This window comes from Mya arenaria, chromosome 13 (assembly GCF_026914265.1).
Source record: "Mya arenaria isolate MELC-2E11 chromosome 13, ASM2691426v1".
Classification (NCBI taxonomy): domain Eukaryota; kingdom Metazoa; phylum Mollusca; class Bivalvia; order Myida; family Myidae; genus Mya; species Mya arenaria.
Genome location: NC_069134.1, coordinates 46,131,446 through 46,154,626, shown reverse-complemented (window position 1 = coordinate 46,154,626; position 23,181 = coordinate 46,131,446). Strand labels below are relative to the sequence as shown.

General features: G+C 35.7%; 1 protein-coding gene across 1 annotated transcript in view; it reads right to left on the bottom strand.

The window, feature by feature from the left end:
• The window catches only part of LOC128214672 (exportin-2-like), a 150,301-nt gene that overhangs the window by 93,941 nt on the left and 33,179 nt on the right, over window positions 1–23,181 (bottom strand). Inside the window, exons 6-10 of the mRNA XM_052921266.1 lie at window positions 20,010–20,100; window positions 15,507–15,614; window positions 14,955–15,047; window positions 9,755–9,922; window positions 5,680–5,809 (exon numbers count right to left, since the gene is read on the bottom strand). Coding sequence (XP_052777226.1) covers window positions 5,680–5,809; window positions 9,755–9,922; window positions 14,955–15,047; window positions 15,507–15,614; window positions 20,010–20,100 — 590 coding nt within the window. The remainder of the gene's footprint in view (window positions 1–5,679; window positions 5,810–9,754; window positions 9,923–14,954; window positions 15,048–15,506; window positions 15,615–20,009; window positions 20,101–23,181) is intronic.

Sequence of the window (23,181 nt, the reverse complement as noted above, 5' to 3'; positions counted from 1 at the left end):
CTAGGTCAAACCATTCTCAAGATATTGAGCGGAAATGTTTTTTACATTGGGGGTCGCCGCGACCTTGACCTTTGACCTAGTGACCCCAAAAACAATAGGGATCTTCTACACCTCATGACCAACCTCCCTACCAAGTTTGGTGAACCTAGGTCAAACCGTTCTCAAGATTTTGAGCAGAAATGTTTTTTATATTGGGGGTCGCCGCGACCTTGACCTTTGACCTAGTGACCCCAAAAAAACTATAGGGATCCTCTACACCTCACGACCAACCTCCCTACCAAGTTTGGTGATCCTAGGTCATGCGGTTTTCCAGTTATCGATCGGAAACGAAGTGTGACGTACGGACGGACTGACGGACAGGGCAAAAACAATATGTCTCCCCCAAAGAGGGGGAGACATAATTCTGTCGATACCTCAACATTGAGGATGGTTGAAAAATGGTTGTCATATTGATGTTGTCATGACATTCGAATATAGATCGTTATTCTGTTCTGATTATATTAATATTTCCACATTCAATTTTTTATAGAGAGCCATTCATGCTTGACGAGTAGACTTCTTTTTTTAGGCTGAATGGCCATCTACCGTAAAACAGAGTTACCCCGATTGGAAAGTTCTAAACGAGTTGCGCACCTTGCGTATTGCGTAGTTCCGGTCAGTTTTCAAAAAATATTGATTGTACAAATCATCAGTTACAGCAGAGCTTTAAAATTATCGTAAATTCCATTAGTTCAAGCTTACTACGTGTGGGAAGTGACAGTCGGTTCCATTCGAGTAAGTACGTTTGGTATTTATTTACAAAATGTCAAAAAATTATGTTTGTTGAAAATCATGCATTTCGGATACGACGGGATTTCGGATACCATTTCCATTGTTCAAATTATGGTGAAAAATGTTCATATCAAGCGGTGATCTTGCATTGTTACTAACAATACTCTTCTTTGCATCTATTATGTTTATAAAGGATGGTTTATTTACATTTATTGTTTTAATCTTTTACATTTCAGCATGGATGAAGAAGACGTGGCACATCGCATTGTTGATGGGGCAGTGGATGAGGAGACATTGGCAAATTATATCTTTTGTATGACTCTTATTAAATTTAAACTCATTTTACCATCTCATGTACATACTGTATAAATGTAATCCAAACCAAACTGTGTTCTTTATAGTTTTCACCTTACCTTAACCCTTCAGCGGTTTAACTGCAACGTCTATTCAATGTTGAAACTGCAACGCTGGTTCAACCTCATTTCAACGTTGTTTCAACCTCATTTCAACGTGGTTTCAACGTTTAAACCGCAAAGTTGTTTCAACGTTGAAATCACAACGTCAATACAACTTTCAAATACAACCATATTTCAACCTTTTCTCAATGTTGAAGGATGACTGTTGTTTCGACGTTGCTTTAACGTTGTTGTGGCTGCTTGGTCAGAACTCCCAGTATTTAATATTTCCTTTCTATACTAGTAGTATGTTTGCCCTAAATTAGCTGCTATTTTATTTAAACTTTTTTTTTATGATTGCATCTGACAACATGACAAGTGAAGAGTCATGCCTTGTCCTGCAGTGGTGGGTGGGGTATATTAAAATTAGACCGGCATTCAATCTTATGTGTGGGAAAACTTATACTATTATCCAGAGACATTTTGTTCCATTGTATATACCTAACTCGAAAAGAGCGAAAAGTTGGAGAATGTTCCGATAAATTGTACGACAAGAATATCGTAAAGCTGTTCTTCATACAAACCGGTCCATGGCCTCTTGTCGGATGTTGACATGCCAATCTCGGATACAGATCCCGGCTCGAACAAAAACATTATCTCTACATCTCCAAAACTCATCTTGGGTGTTATGAACTTAAACTCCTGGCGTTCTGGAGTGTTGTTTTCATTCGCAAGTCGCACCAAAAAAACAGTAGTGTCGGCGATATTTTCCATTAAGGGTCGGGTGACCCGAACCACACAATTTATTTTTTTTAGGCCTTATCTTGGTTTGTCGAATACATGTGGCAAGTCATTTTAAAATCTGTCCATACAAGAGAAAGTTACAGCCCAGACAGGACAGCCTATACTCCATGTACTTATTTGCAGCATTCCATTGTGAATACAGTAAAACTGCGATCGCTCGAGGTCGCCAGGGACCGAGACAAAACCTCGAGGGAACCGATGTTTCGAGCGACCCGATTTTCAATTTTCCAGTTTGATATGAAATATCTTTCAGTGTATTTTAAGTCGTCAAACAGACTGTTTACTAAGACACCGATTCTTTCCTGTAAAGGACGTGAGTGGGCGTGTTGGTGTCTTGGTATAAGTAATGGGTCCTTCATTAGATTTCTCAGGTGTTTGACAATTATTTTCTTTCATCTGGGTGTGACATTTTGAAAGTAAGAAACCCGATCTAGCTATCCCCCCAGTCATGGGTCCTTCACTAGATTGCTCAGGTGTTCGACAATTTGTAAGTTCTTTCTCATTTGCCATATTGCAAAGCTAAGTGACAAGAAGGAGATTCCGATGTTGGATCGATATGGTAGTGTTTTAATCATTTTTTTATTACTCATTTAAATTTCTCACAATTAACTTCTCGTCATTAACTTGTCATAATTATCATCTCTAATGCCCATATCAACTAATATCGGTCATGCGTTAAAAGTGCTAAATGGTTTTTCACACCTTATCAAATTGCCTTTTAACTGTCATTGCAATTTTTACAACTTGCGAAAATTTTAACACCTGGCAATTGTTTGTTTATTTTGGAACACGCGTTCGGGAAAAAGTGTGAAATTATGACCTCGAGGGAGCCATAAGGTTTTGTGCACGATTTGTGTACTTGGGACCGAGGATATTGCTCGACTGCTCGACATAATTAGGTTTCGAAGCAGCGTGGGTATATTTTATATGAAAATAGAAGGAAAAATGTTCGGGACCAAGCTCCGACCTCGAAGGAACGCCGGTTCTCGAGCGACCGCTTGTTCGAGGGAACGCAGTTTCACTGTAAACACTTATTGTGACCTTGACCTTAGAGGTAGGGACACGGGTCTTGCACGCGACATGTCGTCTTGATATGTCAAACACATGTGGCAAGTCATTTTAAATTATGTCCATACAAGACAAAGTTACAGCCCTGACACAACAACTATGTCCTTATATGCAGCATTCCATTGTGAATAAACACCTAAGTGTGATCTTGACCTTAGAGGGAGGGACACAGGTCTTGCACACGACACGTCGTCTTAGTATGTCAAACACACATGGCAAGTTATTTTAAAATATGTCCATACTGCACACTGACAGGACTTGATGATTGACTTTACACTGACAGAATTTGATTCTCACCTGCACATTGACAGGACTTTGTTCAGTTGTCTCGCACCACACTGACAGGACTTGATAATTGACTGCACACTGAGAGCACTTGGTATAGATACCTGCACACTGACAGGACTTGATAATTGACTGCACACTGACAGGACGTTGTTCAATTGCCTGCACACTGACAGGACTTTGTTCAATTGCCTGCACACTGACAAAACTGCATTGTGAATTGTCATGACGTAATGATCAATGCCAAACTTGAATATAGCCATTACACATGAACTTAATAAATAAATAATTAAATGATTAAAACATTTCCGTATGATTATTATTTTTCATTCAATCAAAAACATGTCGCATTGGCAACATAATATTGCATATTTCTTCACAAAAATGATTGTTTGTCATCAGCATGCTTTATTGTCAACTTGTTTATGACACCTTTGAAGAGAACTTGAATTATGAGAGGGGTTTCAAGGTACCACTCTTGTGCTCTGGTGAGCTAAATATACAAAATTTATCCATATTGCCTTATTATTTCATTCATTTTTCTTTCAATTGTATATAAAGCATAAAACTCTTCTACTTTCTAGTTAATAAATGTCTTCACTTTTAAAAAATATATTATGAAGAACTACATCTAAAGAAATTAACTTGACCCTTCAGAAATCAACTTCACAGCCCCAGATAAAATCAAAGAGGGCCAATTAGTGATGGCTAGGATTTCAGCAGAAGTTAATGGGAGATTAACAGTTATAAGTGATTTACTAGCTGATAAGCCCTTGCTGAGGCTCAGTCGCTCTCTGGTACATATGCCTAGGACTGAGATCACATTCAACACCTTCACCTTTTATCACCTTTACCCATCTAGGACAACATCACATTCCTTCTAATTTTAATAATAATTTTTTTCTTCATATAAATTATTCGTGAATAACACTATCCACACAGAAGATAAGAATGTAGCATCTGCATGAACAATAATCTTCATGAAGTTCAATGGATAAGTCTGATTATTAAATTTATTATTAAGTAAAAATGAAATTTCTTCTAAAGAATAAAGTGTATAATAATTATTTGAATCTATGAACCTAAAAAAAGAACAATAATTACCTCAGAGGTGACTGTGTTAAAGACTTAATAAAATTTAAAATCTATTCCCTTGTTACTAAAAATAGAAGAAGTGGAATCTCCAACAAAAAGGGAGATCATATAGCAAGACTTGCTGCCCTTGCTTCAAGAGTAAACTTTACATAATTATCACATTTTAACAAAATGTATTTATAATGAACTTGTAGCCCACGGGCTGAGGCCAGTTTTCCTCCAGAGGCATAATTTGAATCAACATGGTAGATAACCAATTGACAATGTTACACAAGGTGACACCAAATATTTAAGCACTAGGCTTCATAGTATTTGCCAAAAAAAGTTATGTAATTTTTCCTTTAGGTTGCCATGGCAACCAGAGTTCTGCATGGAATTTATTTCTTTGATTAATTTTGAAAAAGCACCAACCAAGGATCATTCCTATGAAGTTTCATTAACATTGTCCAAGGAGTTTTGGAGAAGATGATGATTATAAACAATTATTAAGGCTTTTCCTTTAGGTTGCCATGGCAACCAGAGCTCTGGATGGAATTAATTTCTTTGAACAATTTTGAAAAAGCACCAACCAAGGATCATTCCTATGAAATTTCATTAAAATTGTCCAAGCGGTTTAGGAGTAGATGATGATTACAACCAATTATTGACAATTTCCTTTAGGTTGCCATGGCAACCAGTGTTCTGCATGGAATTCTTTGAACAATTTTGGAAAGGCACCAACCAAGGATCATTCCTATGAAGTTTCATTAAAATTGTCCAATGGGTTTAGGAGAAGATGATGTTTATAACCAATTGTTGACATTTTCCTTTAGGTTGCCATGGCAACCAGAGTTCTGGATGGAATTAATTTCTTTGAACAATTTTGAAAAAGCACCAACCAAGGATCATTCCTATGAAGTTTCATCAAAATTGTCCAAGCGATTTAGGAGAAGAAGATGATTATAACAAATTGTTGACATTTTCCTTTAGGTTGCCATTGCAACCAGAGTTCTGAATGGAATTCATTTCTTTGTACAATATTGAAAAAGCACCAACCAAGGATCATTCCTATGAGGTTTCATCAAAATTGTCCAAGCCATTTAGGAGAAGACGTTGATTATAACCAATTGTTGACACCGAACGACGGACGACGAATGACAGACGCTGGACATAGATCGATCACAATAGCTCACCTTGAGCACTTTGTGCTCAGGTGAGCTAAAAATATAAAAGGAGTGGCCTAAAGTGCCACTAATCTATTCCTTTCCTCCCTTAATCCTACCTCTGAACTGCATGTTGGGTACGATGACCTTCTCACAGATACTTTTGAGTGTCTCCAGATTTTCAAACAGGTGCTTGTACGCTGGCCTCTCTGCCACTGAGGCTAGGAACTGGATTGCATTGCTTACCAGCTGGGAAAAGTAAACAATGTAATACCAAAATGATAAATACATTCTCTTCAAAATATTCAAAAGTATAAAATATAATGCTGTGGAAAGAATGTGATTTACCATTTTAATGATTTCAATCAAATTCCATCCAGAAGTTTTCAAGTTATGCTACAGACAAGAATAGTTACAAGGGCATTTACTCCATATATTGCTTAATTAGAGTTATGGTTATTATTCACACCACTTCAATTGTGCTATACCATTCTATGAAATTTTAATAAATTCCATCCAATAGTTTTCAAGTTATTGTCCGGACAAAACTTTGAATACAAACAAGAGCTGTCACAGAGACAGCGCGCTCGACTATTTCGCCGCTTTTCAGTGTAAGGATTGAAAAGTTTTGGCGAAACATGCATGGATCACTGTTAGATTAGATTTCAATGCAATACATGATGTGCGGAGATATTAACATAAATGTGGTTACATGCAAAATTTTAACCAGAATTGTTTTAAGTGTAATAATAAAGGGCCATTATTTGCAAAACACAGTTATCTAACTTGATTATTCAATTAGGTTGGGTGGTTGAAAACCATTGTATAAAGTCTCAATGCAATACATCAAGTAGTTGTTGAGATATTATCCAATGTGTGCTAACATGCAAGACCTTCACCAGAATTTCTAAGTCGCATAATAAAGGGACAAAAACTAGAGCTGTCACAGGAGTGACGAATACCCCCAAATGCCGCCTGGACACAGGAATGGCAAACCATTCCTTTGAAAAGAGGCCATAACTACTGCACACTGCATCTTCTTTTATCATGCATGTATTGTTTTATTTAAATCTGTTGAGTAATTTAGAAGTTACACTGCTGACAAGAAAAACTAGCTGATGCTCTAGCTGATCTCTTCTGGAATAAGACATCTAGAGCATTCACGAGCTTTTCTTCCAACACGATCATCATCAAATTTACATATTTGGGCTTGAATGCATCCTTATCCACCTGGGAATAAATCCCGGGACTGTTCCTGTAGCCGAATTAACAAGTCCATCTGACAGGTCAATATTTGTAGTAAGCACTACTGTGGCAAATATGCCATACATAAGTTCTGCTGGTATTCCACTGGCATCTGGTTCAAATGAAGCATGCTGGATTTGTTCTGTTTGTTCATCTTTCCAAGTGTCAATTACTTTTAAGGTAAATATTTGCTCATTTAGTTTTTGAAGGATCTATCGAACTTGACCTGTATCTTCTGATGTTACACCTGTGTACCAAAAAATGTTCAAATCCGTCTAGCCTTTCATGAGTTATCGTCCGGAAACCATTTTTAGTAACAGTGACCTTGACCCCACCAGACCCAATATCGAACTTGACCTGTATCTTTTGATGTTTAACCTGTGTACCAAAAATTGTTCAAATCCGTTTAGCCTTTCATGAGTTATCGTCCGGAAACCGTTTTTCTTTTTTTAGTAACAGTGACCTTGACCTTGGCCCCACCAGCCCCAATATCGAACTTGACCTGTATCTTCTGATGTTACACCTGTGTACCAAATAATTTTCAAATCTGTCAAGCCTTTCATGAGTTATCGTCAGGAAACCGTTTTTCTATTTTTAGTAACAGTGACCTTGACCTTGGCCCCACCAGCCCCAATATCGAACTTGACCTGTATCTTCTGATGTTACACCTGTGTACCAAAAAAATTTCAAATCTGTCTAGCCTTTCATGAGTTATCGTCCCGAAACCATGAAAACTGACAGACCGACCAACCGACCGACCGACAGACAGACAGAACGGCCGACCGACAGACTGGCCGACCGACAGACCGACCGACAAGCTCACTCCTATATACCCCCTCAAACTTCGTTTGTGGTGGTATAATTATATAATATAAAAGATAAGAGTTATCTTACTTAATTAAATAAGAAGGTTAAATGGTTGGGAGCCAGTGTGTAAAGTTTCAATCCATTACATGTATTTGCTGAAGCATTATTGACTTAAAAGTTGTTACATGCAAAACCTTTACCAGAATTTCTATGTTAAATAAAAAAAGGGGCCATTATTTGAATTTAATGCAAACTAGAGTTATCTTACTTGGTTATTTAAGTAGATTGGATGGTTGAGTACCATTTTATAAAGTCTCAATGCAATTCATCCAGTAGTTGCTGAGATATTAACCTATGTGTGCTTACATGCAAAACCTTTACCAGAATTTCTGAGTAGAATAATAAAGGGCAATTATTTGCATTCAATGCAAACTAGAGTTATCTAACTTGGTAAATTAAGTAGGTTGGATGGTTGAGTACCATTGTATCAAGTCTCAATGCAATACCTCAACAAGTAGTTTCTGAGATATTAACCTATGTGTGCTTGCACGCAAAACCTTAACCAGAATTTCTAAGTCAAATAATAAAGGCCTATTACAGTACAGTACACTCAACGAGTTAGATCCACTTTCCGTTTCCCTCCGCGGATTTTTGCTATTGCGGCCAACACAATGATTTTATCGACTGTCTGCGTTCCTCAGAGTTTGAATTTAAAGCCCTCGGAGGGTGATCAGTCAACCAAAGAATAACGAACTCGGCGTTCCTCGGAGGGGTTAACTCCGCGAAACTCTGCGGACAATAGATAAGAATCTACGCTAAAGTTATATTTATTTTATTAAAATTTTCAACCGATTACGACGGCTCCAGTAAATTGCTATTATTCTTTTTCCTCTGCCCGTTTTGCATGAAGTTAGCTTACCACAAGAATGCAGTCGTATTTCACTAGTTGCACATGCATCTTATAAACGTGTTTTTGCTAATGACTGATAAACACATTTCTTCCGAGAAATTCTAGGTTGAACATTTTCGGAAAATTAGGAGGTCAAACACGCATTCAAAGTTCACAGCGCATGGTTTTGAAGGCCTTCGTGCCTCGTTTTCTGTGGAAAATTCCATGAAACGTCATAGCTGTTTTTAACCACCAATAATAAATAGTATATTCTACATTGTATTGATCACGCGCTTGACGTCAGAGGTCATGGTTCAAAATTGTGTAAATAGTCGGCTGCTTTATGATGCAATAACTTAGTGGATATACTTTAATGATTCAATGTTAATAATTCAAGACAATATTCAATGGCATTTACGGACATAAATACAAATTAAACGTTGGTACATGTACATGTAAGAATCTTTTACGCTTAACAATGTGCATAAGCATAAAAAGAAATAACTTCTAAACAAGAATGATTTCTTGCTTATCTGATTAGACTCGCGGGAGTTCCGCCGCAGGATCATAAAATCAGATGATTCTCAACGCTATCGTTCATATTAAACTCGGCGGTAAGCCAGCCACTCGGAGGAACTCGGGGGGATTTTAGCGAGGGCAACAGTTTTACCCTCGGAGGAAACCCGGGATCATCGACTTTATCCCTCGGAGTGGGCAGGGAAAGTGGGGTTAACTCGTTGAGTGTACTGTATTTGCATTAAATGCAAACTAGAGTTATCTAACTTGGTTAATTAATTAGGTCGGATGGTTGAGTACCATTGTATCGTTAGTCTCAATGCAATACCTCAAGTAGTTGCTGAGATATTAACCAATGTGTGCTGTACCATTGTATAAAGTCTGAATGCAATACCTCAAGTAGTTGCTGAGATATTAACCTATGTGTGCTTGCACACAAAACCTTAAACAAGGGGTGACACTGACGCCGACGCTTGGGTGAGTAGTATAGCTCTCCTTATTCTTCGAATAGTTGAGCTAAAAAGGGCAATAACTCTGGAATTGGCTACAATAGAGCTATGATTCTTGTACACTGCACTTCCTCTCATTGTTCTCTATCATAGTAATAAGTATGAAGTTTTATTAGATTCCATCTGGTAGTTTTCAAGTAATGCTCAGACAAGATCCAAAATCAGACCAACTCCCAAAACAAGTCAATTACTTTACATAGTGTTATGCAAAGAAAAGACAGCACTCACCAGGTCATACTTGACCTCATGTCCAGTGGACACCAGGAGGCTCCATATTGCTGTGACAAAGCCTGGAAGGTGGGGGGAAAACTCTTCATCATACTTCTGGGCATAGAGGGCCACGTTGTCACACACTTGTGACTTGACTTGCTCCAGTAGGCCCGCCTCTTCCTCATCCTAGAGATTGGACACAACAGAACAGAGAAATGAGTACAATACCATGAATAAGACATGTATACGGAGACATTGTGGCCCACACTGTGCTATACTGTGTACCAGGCACACAGCATCCTATTCAGGGTGTGATACACAGTATAGCAGTGTGGCCCATAAATTATTGTCAATGGCCATACCTTATGTAGCAATAACAGCGTGACGTTGTATTTTCCGCTTCCCTATTCTGCACAATGCTAATGCAACCAGTCAGACTACAGGATATTATTACCGTAACATTCATACTTACTGCCGAAAATGGTACCAAAATAATCATGAATAATTTTTTAATCCACTGTGGTAAGAGTTTTATCTAATTTTAAATTTAATTTAAAATAAAACGAGCAAAAACATTCACAATCATTTTTTGTAATCTGCTAGCTGTGCTTCATCGTGATTTTGAATAGTGTGATCTGTTTTCAAGAAATCAACAGACCGGGTTAAAGGTTCTAAAAAAATCAATCAATATCAAAGAGTTACTGATGGTTATCAATCAGTTTTGCTTCACTTAATAAAACAAGGCATGAACAGGGCATTCAACAAAATGACTGAGTCCACAAGTGTTTTTATTCTGGACAGGATGTGTTCTTGAACCACTAAAAAATTAACTGATGACTAAACGGAATTTGGTGGTTATCTTTATGCAGGGTTCTCAAAATGTTTCAGTTGAACAGGGCAAATTGAATTTGTAACAGGCTTTCTAGGGGGGTCCGTGGTCATGCCCCCCCTCCGGACTTTTTTTTAAAACAAAAATGCAATTTCCTGCATTCTGAGCCATTTAGAGTACTGTTTTTCTAGAAGTTTTGAAGTGAACAACAATGCAAAATTTCGATAAAAATACTGTTTTGTACACAAGTTCACATACAATATAGAGAAATGTCATACATAGCATACATTCAGAGAAAGACCTTGACAAGTCACTGTCAGTGTCTGTATCATAAAAAAATTAGAAAAAAGAACACATTTCTGACCAATTTTTTAAACCATTTTCTTTTCCTGCACACAAATCAAAATAAGAATCGATCAAATATATAAACTAAAAAGAAAAATATCACGCTAACTTATGCAATAGGTCTATAATAAATGGATGAATACTAAATGGTATTTAATTATTCATACTTACGAGTGGCTGTTTGTGGCCGAAAAAAAGTCATCTACCGTATTTCACCTTAAGAGTTTGGACACCTTTAAATAATGTTAATTCCTGTCTCACCATTTTAGTATTTTCAATGTGATACTTTTGGAGCATGTAGGCTTCACACAAATAAGGGTTTCTGTTAATATTTTTCATTTGGTCATACCAGGCGCGTAGGAGCTGGGGACGCAGGAGCCGCGGTCGCGGCCCCAATATTCTGGCTAGTAATGTCATTGGGGCCGCGAATATTTGATACCGATTTTCTTAATAATCGTATCTTAAATAAAGCTACGCGCATATAGATCAATACCAGTCTAACATGATGTTTAATAAACATGTCACCATGTCATAATTAAACCTGTAACCATCTAGCTAATTGGCGTGTGAATGGCGTGAAAATTATTAAAGACGGGTAAGTGGAAGAAGAGGCAATAAGACAATAATTATTTCTATCGTTTTTGATCTTTCAAAAACTGAAGTTCATTGTGATAATTGCAATTACTCGTTAAAATAGAATTGTCATTCAATAGCCAGCTATGTGTATTATTTCTAACTCGTCACATTAAAGTTTTACTTTTAAATGGACGTTCAAAATCAGCCTAAAAATTTTTCATTTCCAAAGAGATCGTTTGGCACTAAAAGACTGAACACATGGCTTTCAACTAGCAATGCTTCCAAAGTCACTCGTGGCTTCACTATGAAGAGGTAAACTGTGCTAATTTAACATACATTGTGAGACTGCGCAAATATGAATAAATGCTACTAAACGATAATAGTTTATATCTATCAACTATTTTAACCGAAAAGGGTGTCGATAAAAACATGATAGTATAAGTAAAACCTGAACTCACTGAAAATCGAGTCTTTCAATGCTCAAAATTGAAAAAAATCTCGAAATGAGGGGACACCCCTCCCGGGCCCACCCCTTCCGCGGCCCCAAAGTCAATCTTCTTCCTACACGCCTGCATACTGTGTATACAATTATATTTATAACTTTATAAAATATGTCTAAAATTGCTTGATGATGATAAGTTTACCTTTTGAACAATTGTCAGGCAAATTAATGCAAGATATACTTACAGAATTCTACTTTTTAACAAAAAAAATATTTCTTAGAATTGTTTTTATTTTAATTGAACAGTTGCCATGGCAATCAAATTTGCTTGCCTTTAATCTTCCTATTCATTATACTATGCATTGTGAAAATGCAACAATTAATCAGTCAATGTTTGAAAATAAATGTTCTGTGTATTTTACCTTATTGCTTGTTCTTATTCAAAATATACAGCATTTTTAAAATTTCCTAAAAATACTCAATTTTCATTGAAAATTTCATCATAAATAAATTTTTTATTTTTTTTAACCTCTGATAGATAGAAATGTGTATTAAATTTATAGAAAATAAACAAAATGTGTTGTTTTATATTATAATTAATTGCAATTCAGATTTTGAAGTTTACCTATTTTGGCAGTTAATTTAATAATAATGAAAAATTCAAACAACCATAATTCCGTCAAAAATTGATGGATTCTAAAAAAATATACATATTTGAGATTGTAATGATGTAACCTTTAAAATGATATATCACTTGATATATACCACATGAAATCATTTTTTTATGTTGTTATTGCTACCTTATGTCTTTTTAAAAGGATGATAAGAGAGCCAAGTTGCCAATCCTGAAAATGTCTACGTGGGGTTCAGAGGGCCGCTTAAGGCCCCCGATGGGTCCAGGGACGAGGGCAGCGAAGCCCCTGAAGCTTTCCGTATTTCAGGGATTCTAATACCCTTTTTTGCCTTAGAATAGTGTTCAAGGAGTACACCTTTCGGTTTGGTAGATATAATTATGTTCAACACGAGACATCCACAATCAGAACAATTGTCAGGAATCTTAGCAGTGAAGTTTAACACCTTTGTCTTTAAAAAAAGTTGAATTAACTTTTTTTTACCTGAAGTCACAGGCATTAGACATGTACCTAACATTTTGGTTCAGTTGTCCACTTCCCATAAAACTCAACTGGCTATGATCAAATGCCTGTGCATGAACAGTCTACACTGTGGGATGTTTGATTTATAATAATGAACAACATATCAATTATCATGCTTGCAAATGTATATTGTAAAAGTGTTAATTATTCAATTTTTATGTATCATATAAAGAGTATTTATTCCATTTTCTGCACATTTGATGAGAATATAATGTTATTAATTATTATATATATTATTCCAAGTAATATCCAAACGGGACTTAAATGCTTTGGCAACATAGCCGTTGTGGACATGGTGGACTTTTGACGTATTCTGGTCCCTAAGCCAGATTTTTTCCCTTCAAGGTGTTACACGAGTCCAGTAGCACACAAACTAGATTGTCCCACGGCAGTTCAAGTCTCTCAAACAGGCTTTCAAATTCTATGAAAATTGATTCAGAATCAGCCCTTGTGATTTTTAAGGAGGCCAAATGTCTCAACACTATTTCTTTCTCTATAGCAGAAAAATAGCTGCAAAAGTTTTCTCATTGTGTTTGATGACTTGTCTTAGTTGAAACAAAACCGAGATCCATTAACTCCTCCACATGTTCATCATTGAAATGGCTAGCCATCTTGTATGATGCTGTATACCTTTGAAGTTTTAATTCGCTGAGAGCTTTTGTATCTTTGGCAAGTGTCTTAAGTAAGACACACTACTTATGCCAGGGAGCATGTTCAGCCATAAATCCAAGTATCATGGCCTCTGGATAGAATTGTCAGTCATTGACAGGAACAACTGGATGCACTGGCTGAGGTGTCTGTTCATCCCTGACTTTTGTAACCATCAACATACCTGGAAATACAAATTACAACTATAGAATTTATATCTCACTCAAACTGGGTCCTCAAGAAGTTTTGTTGAACTGTCTCAAATAGAAAATAAAATGACTGCCTCTATGTAATATGTATTACTACTACAAAATATTTATTCATTTTTTTTTTAATTTGAACCAAACAAATTTTCATTTGAACCTCCCATTATGGTCAACAGCCACTTCTTATTGAGAACAATCCTTCAAACATTATGAGAATAATAAAGAAACGGTTTACAGCGTAAACTTCTAATGGCCAAATAAAATTTGTAAAATAAAAATCGATTATTATGACACAATCTGAATCGGGATATCCGAAATAATGCTACATGCGCAAAATTCATTATCAGTTTCATCACTTTCTATTAACTTAAAAAGAAGTTTCGGGAATTTCTCTTAAAAATAAATGGCAAATATACCCTTAAAATCGACGAATCGATGTTTTTAGAAGTTGGTGGTGGTCATTTTTTTCCAATTTTCCAATACCCGTTTATTCGTCATCGTCGCCTGTCATATCCGGATACGACCAATGGATACTGTCTTCTAGTCCCATCGGTAATTTCCGTAATCACTGGATGCTATCGTAACCAATCATATAGCTCGATTGCCAAGGCGTAAATAGGTTCGTTAATTTCCGGCTTTACACTTCTGGAAAACTCACCTTTCGTACCCCTATTGTTCCAACTGAGCTCGATTCGCTCCCTGTACCCCTCCCCCCTAGAAAAAAACTCAACCGATTTACATTAATCTCAAAATCGATCCGTGAGGCCTTAAATCGGGAATTCCGGATTAATCCAGAAATTTATCATCCCTGCTTTTTAATTGAAATATCCTATGAAATCCCTGGTAACTGCTATGCTGAACACTATATAAAGTTATGTGTCCAGGCCAAATATTTACAAAGCGAATTTACACAATAAATGCACACAATGAATGCACGACACTAGTGTCTCTGGTTTTACAACTACTAGAATGTACAAAATCCCAAACAAAACCATGGGTGCACGACCTCTATACTAACATCAGTTTGAAGTAGCTTATTATCAATAGAGAGAAGCTGTAGGAAGTTGGTCATCCAGATCTGCATGTTGTCCTCAAAATGCTCTGGTATGTCCTGAATACATACAAATATTCTATGCAAATTTGCAAATATGAAAGCACTTTTATCAATATCAAAACACTGCAAGAAACTCAAACTGCATTACAATGTTTCTATATAATGATATACACGGCTTCTAAAAGTTCGGAACCTCAATAAAAATAAAAAATAAATAAAAATCCCCCCCCCCCTCCCCCTAACAAGGTCAAAATCGGTCCAGACCAGCAAATTGTCGGTTTTTAAAAGCCCTGATTATATACAGTCATGTATATGTATATATATACATATATATACATATATATATATGTAAAATTACAAAAATGCTCTTTAAGTTATATACTATGTACTAACAAAGTCCGAATTAATCATTTTTAATGAGTAATTTTATCATAGAATTGTGGTGACAAAAAACTTTTTAAAGCTGGAAGCATCACAGACATGAATAGTTATATACTAACCAGACAATCGACTTACCTGGAAGTTTAGGCTGTAGAATATCTTGCACTCCAGTACAATGGAGCTGAATATCACCTTCAAGGCATTTGGATCCTGGGTATGAGTCTTTGCTAGTTCCATTGTACTCTTTAAGACAACAAACATATGTGTACATTCTTCTTTGAAAATGTTTGTCTCAAGTGATTTTTCTCTACCTAAAATGGGGCCAAAATTGGGCTCTACCACAATCCGTAAAAGCAAAATTAACAAATCTCAAATTATACATCATTTTCATCCATTTTTTCGTCATAATATGTAAATTTCACCCTGTATGTATAAATTACCATAGAAGTAAGCAACACTATAAAACCTTTTTTTAACACTTTTCTGTCAATTAATCTTTTTTCATTATTAAAAAAAAAAAATTAAATGGTACTTATTTCAATTTCAACCTAAACATTAAGCTATTTGTTTGCATCAACTGCAGTAGCATTATTTCCGTCATATTGCTATTTTAATAAGAGCTGTCACAGAGCTGTCGACTATTCCGCCTCTTTTAAGATAAGAATTGCAAAATTTTAGTGAAACATGTATGGATCACTGTAAAATAAGATTAAATTACAAAACCTTATCCAGAATTTCTAAGTCAAATAATAAAGGGGCAAAATTTGTATTATATGCAAGATACCGTATTTTCTCGACTATAAGGCGATTCGCTTATAAGACGGCCCCCTAACTTTGCCCATGAAATCTGGTGCTTTTTGTTTCGACTCGCTTATAAGACGGGGTCAATTTTTAAGCAAATCTAAAATGCTAAAATTCTTCCTAATGTGTAAGAATGATCAAGCTCAACGGACAATTATCGACTTTCGCAGTAACTGTTTTTGTTTTACTCAAAGAAAATGGCGGTCAACTGTAAGCTCTCTATTTGGAGGTGGGTTAAAAATGAGTACATAAGTTTGCAGGACAGGTCATTACTTATCGGAATTGTAATAATTAATCAATAACAACATATGTTTGTTTTAGTTTTTTTTATTGAAGACACCAATGAAGTTCTTCGGCAAAATAAATGGCTTCAATAACATAACTGCGAAAAGCCGAGGCATGAATAGGTGTTTGTTTAGCAATAATGCTTTAGGCAATATTGTCCCTTGATTGGCGACGAACATAAAGGATTCATATTCGCATTGTCATTTGTTTGCTTAATCAAATTGACAGTTAGGTACCTACATCATATTAAGATTCCAATTTATTGATTTGATATATCTGTCAAACTAATTATACTGACACGCGCCACGAGAAAAAATGTAGATATAACGGTACACTGTGTGACGTCAGAGCACGCGCGGTGAAGAGATTTCGTGTTGTTGTTTACTTAATTGCCCCATACTTGTATCAGCAGACGATATACTGGATAGACAAATACCCTATGTAAAATTTTACTGATTTTGACTTGAATCTTTTTTTAATATTTTATCGACTCGCTTATAAGACGGGTCCCCAACTTTGGGGGTAAAAATCGGGACCCAATTTCCCCGTCTTATAGTCGAGAAAATATGGTAGAGTTATCAAACTTGATTGTATCAAGATTTAATGCAATACATCAAGTAGTTGCTGAGTTATTGACTTAATGTGCTACCTTCAAAACCTTAACCATAATTGCTAAGTTGAATAATAAAGGGGCAAAATTTATATCATATGCAAGATAGAGCTTTCTCCCACCATAAGTAGATCCAATAATTAAGCTATGCTAGAAATTCTTATCTTGCCCACGAGCGAAAATAAAATGCCCGTATGGAACTTCTTTTTAATGGTCTCCACATTGTAATTACCTCCCTTGTTAAAGACTGTTGTCTGTAGCACTATTTTCTTGTGGTAATATTTAGAACGCTAATTAATTATTTCATGCTTCATATGTCACCATAAAACAGTTATCACGCACCTTTCAAGAAATAATGCTTCACTCTCCTTAGAACTATTTAAAGACCGATTTGACTAATAACATCATCTGAATCGCTGCGCGCATATCCATGACAACCAGGAATTATCACATATCCATGCGCAATTATTTTTACTAAGCACAAGAGTTCCAGCAAAGAATACGTTTTTACTTAATTTTGTTTAACTGAGGTGGCAGAAAAAGCATCTACCATAGCCGCTCGTGTAAGATAGGTTCATCCCGACCCTCGCGCAGGGTGTTTTGCGGAAAAGAGGTTTACACCTTACTTGATTAATTAAGAAGGAAGAAGGTTGAATGGTTGAGTAGCGTTTTATAAAGTCTTAAAACAATACATCAAGTAGTTGCTGAGATATTAACCTATGAGTGCTTACATGCAAAACCTAAATCATAATTTCTAAGTCGAATAATAAAGATTTATCTAACTTGATTTATTAAGTAAGTTTAAGTAAATTTTATGCAAAATAGAGTTATCTAACTTGGTTATTTAAGTAGGTTGGATGGTTGCGTACCATTGTATAAAGTTGCTGAGATATTAACCTATGTGTGCTTACATGCAAACCCTTAACCCTTTAGCGCATGTATACGAGATAGGCCGACATAGCTCATTACCAGATGTATACGCATTTGGCCGACCGTATCCATTACTGGATGTAAACGCATGGCCCGCATATTTCAATAGGGTCATTTCAATATTTCAATTTTGCATCTTTCTTTTTGTAAACAATATCCCGGATGTTTATAAAATTAAAGTTTAACCTTTTGTGTATTGATTTTCCCTTGAAAATATCGTCTGCTAAATTGAGAAGGTGTTTATACTCCCAATCTCAGGTGTGATATCCCATTGTGACGTAATAAGACCACGAGCTAAGTACTGTATGGAATTTCCCCCAAATTCATTGATGCGTAAATCATTAAATATATTACGTCAGTTCAGTTTACCATTAAAATCAATTGAGATTATATTTACTTAAAGGTAATATTTTGTTTACAAACAAAAGAAACAATTAGTAAATGAGAAAATGATGGGTAAATTTTCTGTGAAGCTTATATAATGTCCATCATAGTTTTGGCTGTAAAATAGGTCATGTGCAAGCGTTTTGTTTGATCTAGATCTTTTTTATTCATACCGGAAAATCATTTATCGGCTTTTTTTTTGTTGTAAACAATTTTATGAGGGGGTAATAAAGTTAAACAGACACCTTGGACTGGATCTCTCAGCTGGATGACACCGGATATTCCTGACAGATTTCTGTGTATTAATACACAAGAACATAAATTGTCGGCTTTTTAATCCAGATGGGTCTTTTTTATGATAGGGGTAATAAAAATTAGATCGATCCCACCATTTTATTACCCTTTGATTTAATGCAATTATGACATTTCAAAGAAATGTTACAAATCCATCTTGAAAATACATTCACAGCTGAAATAAAATAAATTAATATTTCATCATTGACACCATTTATTAGATAATTTAATTATCTATAAAAAATGAATTCACATAAAAAAGATTTGGACACAATTATTTGGAGTAACATTGATTTTAAGGTCATACTGCTGTATTCATTTTCTTATTTTCAAATATCCAGAAAAGTACCTATGCAGATAAGGACTGCTTATCAGTAAGATGGCTATTGACTGGGAGGTGTAATCTGGCCACTTGTCTATGTGCTAAAGGGTTAACCAGAACTTCCAAGTCAAATAATAAAGGCCCATAATTTGCATTGTATTCAAATTAGTGTTATCTGACATGATTAATTAAGTAGGTTGGATAGTGGGGAATACATCATATCTAAGATTCAATGCAATACATGATGCATTTGCTGAGATAATGACCTAAAGGTGCTTACATGCAAAACCTTAACCAAGGTGTGACGCCGACGCTGCCGACGCTGTCGACGCTTGAGTGAGTAGTATCTATCCTTATTCTTCGAATAGTCAAGCTAAAAATTGCTTCCACAGCCCTAGATCTCGGATTCCGAATTTCGCTGACTTTTGCCCATTTCCCAAATTTTCCTGACCAATTTAAAAATTGCCTGACTCTTCCCTGTCTGTGGGAACTCTGAAAATGATCAGTTTTTGTACTGATAACATAATTTTTCTTGCAAAATTACCGTCATCATTACAAAATCTGCCATTTCCAAGCAATTATCCATTGGTTTTAAAAACTTGAATTAATCATTTAACTGCCTTTCCAACTTTTTTAAAATGATCTTTTCAATCGATAGCCAGTCAATTGATTTTTGAAACAAAAAGAGGTGTCTCCCCCCATGCTTGTCCCATTCCGTTCACTGATATTTGACGTTGTGTCAATGAGATAAACATTGCAAAAATATGTTATGAAAATCATTGAAGGCTTATAACAGAAACAGAGTGGATATGACAGACACACAAATAAAGTTTTTTTAACTCATGGTTACTAAATTACCGTTTTCTCTTTGTAGTCATACTCTTAGGAAAGTAAGCAAAGTCTGACTTGGTAAATAGAAACAAACCATAAATAAGTTTCATGAAAATCTATCAAGGGGCTTAAGAGATATGGGCCCGGGTTACATTCTAATAAAATGCAAATAGTTTCTCACATTGAACAGCTGAGTGAAGGCCACAGCGAAATTCTCCAGTACAAATTTTATCTCAGTCCACAACTCCTGAGACTTGAACTCATGTCGATACCTGAAATCACACAAACACAACACTGATGTGGGTTTTTTATAATCTATCTAAACTTACTAAAAGTTCAAAGCATTCATTGCAGTTTTTAGACAAACACGCTGGCATTCATTATGTATATGAAACAATTCATGTTTAAATGAATAAAGGATACCAGCAGCTGAACAGTTCTCTGATGGGATTAGTTTCTAGACACTCAAGATTTTTAAACAGAACCAACCCCAGGTGAATATTAATCAGGTGCATGAAACAACCCAGCAGGTAACAATACCTTCCATCAGGTAAGGATTATTTGAAGTTGAGGTGGATTGGACCCTGAGCTATTTTAAGAATTAAAGTCCAAAAATTGGTGTACAAATAAAACAGCTTATGTCAAATTAAGGACTGTTTTTACATTTTTCAATATTCTGAACCATTTTGAAACTACCAGTCTTGAACATATACAACTAAGGCCAGCATTTTTATATGAATTGATTTACAAATCTGACAACTGTATTTTACCAAAAAGTAGAAAAAAAATAAAATGTTACTACCGAAATTTTCTTTTTATTTTTTCTGCCGATTCTAATAAATTGTTCTGTCAAAAAAAACTATCCGGTAAATAGTCGATCAACGGCTAAGTATTCCCCACGACTCGGTAAAAATTTCTTAAGCACCAGGCACCTGACTAAGTCATATCGGACTATCTCATGTTTGAAATGGGTGTATTTATGTGGTCATCAGTCTAATGAGTTTTAGACATCGTTTAAAAGAAACATTTATTATTTTTCTATATATTCAGAAAGTTCCCATTATTCGGAATTGTTGAATCGGTGTAAAATGTTTCCTTCAATTAAAAATTAATACTTCGCATCCCCATAATGTTTGTATTACCCCTTTTTCCCACGGTCATTGTTGCAAAGACGGCGATCGTCGATTTTATATATATCGAGCATATATTCTTGGTTGTGTGAACTGGCATCTGTTTTCAGTATTTCAATCTAATAACAATTTCGTGTTACTTAAAATCAGAGTTACAAATAAGCAGCGTCTTTGCGTAAATACGCATGTCAAATCATAGAAAACGCAATGGTTGGAAACTGATTTCGTCCAATTCGGCGACTCGTTTCGGTCAATTCATTTAACTCAGTAAAAAATAAATTATGGTTTCTGTAATTGGTTGATCATTTTCCAAAAGCAAACCAGAAATAATCGAATACTTTGGGTTTGACTAAAGACGCTTTCCAATGAAAATCGAGTAAATACGATGGTATACAATCAGGGCTCTCGCGAGGGGGCGACTTGGGCGAAGTGGTTGCCTAAAATTCCCAGACTTCGCCCATTTGTATCATCAAAACGACATTGACTTCGCCGAAAAAAATAGCACATTGTAAATCTGTCAATCAGCAGTCTTTGGCCACTGTCACATTAGTCAAAACACCGCAATTAGCCATTCATAAAATTATGTAATCTCCTAATCCGATAATTGGGCCGTGTCATCCAATTACCAAAACATCGCCAGTAGGCGGAGCTATTGATGGTCAACCAATCAGAATGTACGTAGAGAAGTCCCTGATCAAATGAAATAAGTTTGTTTTAATCAGATTGAAAAGGCGACATAATTATGAAAAATCTTGTTAAGCATTAAAGAAGTTAAAAAGTAATTGATATATGCATTGAACAAACAATGCCAGACATTTTAAACATTGTTGCTTTTAAACCAGACGGTCATAACCATCTCGGGCCATCGGCAAGGTGGCGCTAAGAAAATCAATAACATGACGTATCAACAAATATTTGATTGGTTTAAGTGAACTGTTCATCATATGCAAGCTTTCCTGCGAATATGACAAGAAAAAGAGGTCGAAAAAGGTATTACCAACTTAGTCTAACCCACCATCATTGTCGAACATAGTTGGTGACATAGTGGATACATTAATACATTAATTTCAGAATTCGTGCTGTCGTGCAATGTTAAAGGCATCGAAAGGTCAATAATTGATCCAATTGTTTATCAGTTTGTCATACATAGTTGTTCTAGTCATTTTTAGTTTATAGTTAGTGTTAAATGTGTTTGTTTTGAAATTATTTTTTTATTTTGTAATGTGAACTATACGCTATACAGTACCTTTGAACACTCAGTTTCACTCATTTAGCTGTTAACAGTTATTGTTTCCAATCACATTAATAAAAGACAATTGCTCATTGTTGTTTATAACTCAATTAAAAACAAAACGATGGGATAATAGAAACTTGAAATACTCATTTATATTAATGTGAGCAGGGTTCGAATTAAGCACTCGCACACTCGCAAAATGCGAGCCAAAATTGAAAAATGAGAGTTGAATTTAAAGACACTCGCAAATATTTGCGAGTTCAAAATTAGCAGAAAATATGCAATCATCGAACTAGATATGAACATAATCGGTGATCAATTCCTGCACAGTAGATACAGGGATGATAACAGAGCCAAGTTGCCAGGGGGCCCTGGTGGGGGGACAAGGGGGGCAAAGCCCCCCAAGCTTATCGTATTTCAGGGTTTCTAATACCCTTTTTTTTGCCTTAGAATAGTGTTCAAGGGGTACACCTTTCGGTTTGGTAGATATAATTATGTTCAACACGAGACATCCACAGTCAGAACAATTATCAGGAATCTTAGCAGTGAAGTTTAACACCTTTGTCTTTAAACAAAGTTAAATTTACTTCTTTTTACCTGGAGTCACAGGCATTAGACATGTACCTAACATTTTGGTTCAGTTGTCCACTTCCCATAAAACTCAACTGGCTATGATCAAATGCCTGTGTATGAACAGTCTACACTGTGGGATGTTTGATTTATAATAATGAACAACATATCAATTATCATGCTTGCAAATGTTTATTGTTAAAGTGTTATTTATTCAATTTTTATGTATAATAAGAGTATTTATTCCATTTTCTATACATTTGATGAGAATATAATGTTATTAATTATTATATATATTATTCCAAGTACAGTCAAACCTGGTTGAACGGTCACCTGCTTTAAATGGCCACCTGCCTTAACGGGCCACTCCAAATTCCCCCCGTACGTTTTTACTATATAATGTACGTGCATTAAGCGCC